The sequence below is a fragment of the Mastomys coucha genome, unplaced genomic scaffold, assembly GCF_008632895.1.
Source record: "Mastomys coucha isolate ucsf_1 unplaced genomic scaffold, UCSF_Mcou_1 pScaffold5, whole genome shotgun sequence".
Taxonomy (NCBI): Eukaryota; Metazoa; Chordata; class Mammalia; order Rodentia; family Muridae; genus Mastomys; species Mastomys coucha.
In genome coordinates this window covers 68,235,440-68,241,912 of record NW_022196911.1, presented here as the reverse complement: position 1 = coordinate 68,241,912, position 6,473 = coordinate 68,235,440, and the positions used below count along the sequence as shown (strand labels likewise).

General features: G+C 42.6%; 1 protein-coding gene across 2 annotated transcripts in view; it reads right to left on the bottom strand.

Annotated features, from left to right (window-relative positions):
• The window catches only part of Zzef1 (zinc finger ZZ-type and EF-hand domain containing 1), a 132,538-nt gene that overhangs the window by 106,306 nt on the left and 19,759 nt on the right, over positions 1 to 6,473 (bottom strand). For both annotated transcript variants that reach the window (XM_031354332.1, XM_031354333.1), the window contains exon 2: positions 4,100 to 4,244. In XM_031354332.1, coding sequence (XP_031210192.1) covers positions 4,100 to 4,244 — 145 coding nt within the window. The remainder of the gene's footprint in view (positions 1 to 4,099; positions 4,245 to 6,473) is intronic.

The following is a 6,473-nucleotide window of genomic DNA, read 5'->3' as shown; positions in this document are numbered from 1 at the left end:
AAAAAAAAAAAAAAAAAAAAAGAATTTCAGGGACTAGAGAGATAGCTTAGCAGTTAGGAAAAAAATATTTTTAAAGGACATATTTATTTTTATCTTGTATATATGAGTGTTTTGCCTGCATGTATGTATATGCACTGCATGCATGTCTGGTGCCCACACAGGCCAGAAGAAGGTGTCCATCCCTTGGAACTTAGTGTTCACACTGAAGCCCTAACAACAAAACATCTGTTGCCGCCAGGCAGTGGTGGTGCACACCTTTAATCCCAGCACTTGGGAGGCAGAGGCAGGCAGATTTCTGAGTTGGAGGCCAGCCTGGTCTACAGAGTGAGTTCCAGGATAGCTAAGGCTACACAGAGAAACCCTGTCTCGAAGAAGAAGAAGAAGAAAAAAATCTGTTGCCATTGCTACAGTTTCTGGTCTGCTAGAAATTTTACATGGTGTAAGGTACTTGGCATTACTGTCTCATGTGGCCCTCACAGTACGTTGAGGTGTAGCATGCTGTCCAGGGATGACAAAGGTCCAGGCTGCCTTGCTTTACAACAGGGTAGAAATGAAGCTCGGGTGACTCACAAGATAGCAAGAAGAAGACGGGGGTGCAGAACACTCCTCCACTCCCTTCTTGTACTCCTCCTGCCATCCTAGACCCTTCTCCCCAGTGTATGACTCATCTGAAGCCTGATCCTCCATGTTCCTTTGGTCTCAACACCTCTTGTTCAGATGTCCCACTTAGATGCTCTAAGTGACTCCCTGAATGTCTCCTGACTCCCATGTACAATTATCCCAAGTAATCTTGTGAAGACATGACACAGACCACACCTGCCACTGTTTAGGCTCCTTTTCTGGTTCCTTAGAACCGACATAAGTCTCAGGCTGCAGTTACTACAGCCCAGGAGCACAGGTCAAGTAAGCAAGGATAAACATGGCAGTTTTTCTGGAAGCAGAGACATACTTGTAGTTTTTTTCCCCCACTTTTTAAATGAATTATAATGTATGAAAAGAAAGCCACATAATTGTAGTATCTGACAATTTTTCACAATTCAAGTGACCTATGTAAACAGCCTCTGATCGAGATGCCAACAGTCTCTAGGGAACTTGGCTTTAACAGCAGAACAAACAGATTCACTAGAAGAGTTAGGGAAGGATTGAAGGCCCTAAAGGGAATAGAAACCACACAGGAACACCAACAGTGTCAACTAACCTGGACCCCTTGGAGCTCTCAGAGACTGAGCTACCAACCAAAGATCGTACATGGGCTAGACCAAGGCCCCTAGCACATATGCAGCAGAGGGCTGCCTTGTCTGGCCTCAGTGGGAGAGGACATGCCTAATCCTGCAGTTTTGATGCACCAGGATGGGAGATAACCAGGGAGGCCCCATCCTCTCAGAGACAACGGGGGATAAGGAAGGGACTCTATGAGGGGAAAGCTGGGGGGAGGGCAGTGTTTGGGATGTAAATAAATTTAATGTAAATACAATTACCAAACTGCTTAAAAACAAAAACAAAACAAAAAACTCTGCAGCAATTTTTTGAATAAAGCAAGATGCTAAGACAAAGTTCTATACTTAGTCTATTTTGATTATATGCCCTACTCTAACCCCAGAGAGAGAAGATTATTCCTAAAAACTCAAAATCTAGACACCCCTCCCCATTCCCACAGGGAGATGAGGCTGCTGAGACTGCAATGAATTTGCTCAGAACCCACACAAACAGCAGACTGTTATATGTGTGCACATGAGACACACACACACACACACACACACACACACACAATGGTGAAATGGAAATGTTTTCAGTTTTAGGAAGGTTCTATAAAGGAATGGATTTCAGTGAGCTCTGAGTATCAATGGGGAGATACGAGAACAGGTTTCAGTATGAGAGGAGACTAGGAAACTACGCGAGGCCACCCAGAGATGGCTTCAGCTGACAAAGGCTTGAGACTGCGAAAATTCTTGTATGTGTGATACTGCTATATATCTTTGAATTGAAAGCTGTGAGTCATGAGTGTACTATGTGAGCACTTCACGATCTGGATGCTGAATCAATCTCCATCAGCCTTTCCCTCCACCAGGCATGCAGTGCAGCAGACATTATCCACTGGTGGACTCCCTTCTCAACCCTACCTGCAAAACCTAAGACTCAGGAGATAATTCAGAGCTACAAGGCTTGCCTAGCTTTTGTGAGGTCCTGATTTGATCTCCGCACACTCATACACATACACACAATCTGAAAAATCCAAATAACACTACCCACATATTTGCAATGCAAAGGTGGGAGTGACTGTAAATGCTAAGATATGCTGGCTAATCGAAACTCAAAATTCAGCTTAACTGCCATGAGACCAGGAAAAATAATACAGGTTACCTATGATGCTCTATAAAAATTATATGATAAGGGCTGGAGAGATGGCTCAGTGGTTAAGAGCACTAACTGCTCTTCCAGAGGTCCTGAGTTCAATTCCCAGCAACCATATGGTGGCTCACAACCATCTGTAATGGGATCTGACGCCCTCTTCTGGTGTGTCTGAAGAGAGCAATGGTGTATTCATATACATAAAATAAATAAATAAATTTAAAAAAAACTTTAAAACAAAACAAAACAAAAACAAAAAAACAAAAAACAAAGAATTATATAATAAAAGACAACAAAACAGTCATTCTCCATTAAGATACAGACAGTTTCCTTCCCTGGCTCAATACATCACTTGGCAATAGGTCAGAAGGATCAACAGCCATTAGACTCACACCATCTGCCAAGTCTAACCTGCCTTTACCCCTGCCCTAGAGACACTAAGTACTGTCACTTGGTGTACAGAGCAGGCAAAATTCTCAGGTCAGATGATATGCAATGCTATTTCCCTTTCAAATTGAATTGGTATCTTACCTGAAAAAAATGAAGGGAAGATTTATTCTGATGCTGTCTTTAAATAAGTCTGAGTCACTAAGGAAATCATCTAAAAACACAGACCAGGCTAGGTATATATGTTGTGTTGTACAGTGCTTGCCTAACATGTATAAGGCCATAGGTTCTAGCCTCAGTACACACAAGAGAAGGGGCAATGGGGGCAGAGAGCTCAAAAACATGAACACAAAGAAAACACACCAAATAAGCAAAAAAAATTAACAGTAATATTTTTAAAGAATAGGTAGAAGCACCTATTAAAGAACAGGTAGAAGCACCACTGCTTTATTTTTAGAAATTTTTACTTTATAAAAATTACTGGGCTGACAAGACGGCTCAGTGGTTAGGAGCATTGACTGCTTTTCCGAAGGTCCTGAGTTCAAATCCCAGAACCACATGGTGGTTCACAACCATCCAAAATGAGATCTGACATCCTCTTCTGGTGTGTCTGAAGACAGCTACAGTGTACTTATACAGAATAATAAATAAATCTTTAGGCTGGACTGAGTGGGGCCAGAGTGAGCAGAGGTCTTGAATTCAAATTCCCAGAAACCACATGATGGCTCGCAACCATCAGTACAGCTACAGTGTACTCATATACATAAAATAAATAAATAAATACATTTTAAAAAAATTACTAAAGTTTCAAAGTAAAAGACTTAGAAAATGACAATAAAATGTTTGCCACATGTCAAAAATAAAATGTGAGGACACAGCAAAGGAGCTTACAGTATTGAAATGAATTAATTAATTACAAAGATATTATGTTGCCAGGGGGTGGGGAACAGAAAAAAGTAAAGAAGAGCACTGCAGACAGGGGCAGGATGCTATGAGAACATGCAGCACGGGCCAGGGATGCTTCCTAAGGGAGGAAACAAGCCAGTCTACTGAAAGCAGTCTCTTGACCAAGGGGCAGAAATCCAGAAAACTGCCCAGCCATCGCTGTTAAGGAACGAAAGTGATGATCTCACTGATTCTGTTCAGGTCATGTGTCTAATGAATGCTTTGGGGGAATTCACAGTGCCACAGCTGGGTCAGTCTACAGCACAACAAAGTTTATTTTTGTTCTAAGCTTTGTGCAGTAGGAGTGCCATAACCAACAAGGCTTATCCTAGATGCCATTTCTGCTGCATTTACGAACTGAAAACACTTTGGTTCTTAGAGAACATCTTGAGCCTTCAGAATTCATGTGAGCACCTACCTGGAACAAGAGAGCAGGCTTGCAGTTGTCTGATGACATGGCTCAGCTCCCCCTGAAGATTGGCTCCACTGGAGTTCTTGAGGGCCTCCAACATATTCTCAGCATCAACTGTTCCATCTCCCTCAGCATCAAACTGGGCAAAGGCCTACAATGTAAGATATATATATTTCATCCAAAGAACAAATAGATTCAAAGTATTAGATCTTTATGTTTTATAAGACATATGTATGCACAATTTTATAACCTCATTTCTCCTCCAAAGCAGTAATTCTTCCACATCTCCAAATAACTTCAGAAGAAAGCATCCGTTGTAAAATTTTTCAATAGTTGTAAATTGCTGTTGTTTGAATAGAAAATGTCCCCATAACTGGGCGGTGGTGGCGCATGCCTTTAATCCCAGCACTTGGGAGGCAGAGGCAGGTGGATTTCTGAGTTCGAGGCCAGCCTGGTCTACAGAGTGAGTTCCAGTACAGCCAAGGCTATCCAGAGAAACCCTGTCTCGAAAAACCAAAAAAAAAGAAAGAAAGAAAGAAAGAAAATGTCCCCAATAGGCCATGTGTTTGAACACTTAGTACATGGCTGGTGGTACTGTTTTGGACGGTTATGGAAATGGTAGGAAGTAGATTCTGGCTGGTGAGTGTGGCTGGCTGTGTATGAGCCTTGACGCTTTGCAGCCTGACCTCACTTTCTGTCAATTTTCTACTTTCAGCCTATAGACTTACCATGACCTTGTGTGTTTACTCACAGGTGTTCTGAGTGAGGATAGACTACAGTCTTTCTCAGTCTGAGTCAAAACAAACCCCTCCTCTCTTAAGTCCTTTCTTAAATTTGGTCACAGCAACAAGAGATGTAAAACACAAAGTGAAAACCTGAAAGAACTGGGTACAAACGTCTGGGCCTTCTCAACACCCCAAACACAAAGCATTCCTTTGGTCTACTGCTTCAGTATTTTTAACCATTGTGAACCTCACTCCTTGCCCACACTAGGCTGAACCTGGTTCAGCATGGGACTCAGTCTGAATACTTGAATATTAGTCGTCCCTAATAGCTAAGTGTATGTGGGTTGTTTGATCTGAAATATAAGCTAGTTCCCACATTCACAGGCTGCTGCCTGGACAAGGTACACAAGGAATAAAGTCCTTTACAATTAAAGCAACTAGCAGAACAATGTTCATTTTCTACTGTATGAACCTCTGCCTCCCTGTCACATTCTACAAGACCATCCTCGAAGAACTGTGCTTTCTCCCAGTCTCAGTCCCTGTGCCCTGGTTTCAGTCCTGTTGATTTCTTTTTTTGTTTTTTGAGACAGGGTTTCTCTGGATAGCCTTGGCTGTCCTAGAACTCACTCTGTAGACCAGGCTGGCCTCGAACTCAGAAATCCACCTGCCTCTGCCTCCCAAGTGCTGGGATTAAAGGCATGTGCCACCACCGCCTGGCCCAATCCAGTTGCTGATACATGCACTCACATACCTCCTCACTACTAGTCTTCCAACCTTTCCAAGTAAGCCTCGCTTCCTCAAAATGTTGGCCCCCTTTCCTTGCTCTTCTGCTCTGTGGTCAGGAAAACAACCCACTAAGGTTCCAAGATGGACAAAATGCCCATTTCCATCCCATCCCAGAAGTCTAGACAGGACAGTATTCAAAAGGAACAGATACAGACTCCTACACTTGTAACAGGAACTTTAGGTATGAGTGTAGAATGAGACAGAGAATTTAGAAATAATGTGCCAAGGAAAAATCTGCACCATTATTTTTGCTCTCTTCAGTCTGACAAGATTATCCAAAAACTGAATAGGATCAAATATTATACTAATCAAAGTGCAATGTACAAGAGAAAAGATATGTCCCATAACCTGTGGAGAACAGGATTTTGTGTAGTATGTATGTTGGGAGAACTGTCTAGAGATTACACTCAGCACTCAGGACCTCGCTCATACTAGGCAATGCTTTACCACTGCACACATCTACAGACCATTGGGAGTGTCTTAGTTTAGGTTACTATTGCTGTGATGAAACACCATGACCAAAACCTAGTTGGGGAGGAAAGGATTTATTTGGCTTACACTTCCACATCATACTCCATCAATGAAGTAAGTCAGGACAGGAACTCAAACAGGGCTGGAACCTGGAGGCAGAAGTTGATGCAGGGGCCATGGAGGGTGCTGCTTACTAGATAGCTCTGAGCCATTACATGGTTTGCTCAGGCTGCTTTCTTATAGAACCTAGGACCGCAAGCCCAGGAATGGCCCCACCTACAATGGGCTGGACCTTCCCACATCAATCGCTAATTAAGAAAATTCCCGATCTTTGTTTACGTAGTGAATTACGTTGATGGATTTCCATATATTGAACCATCCCTGCATCCCTGGGATGA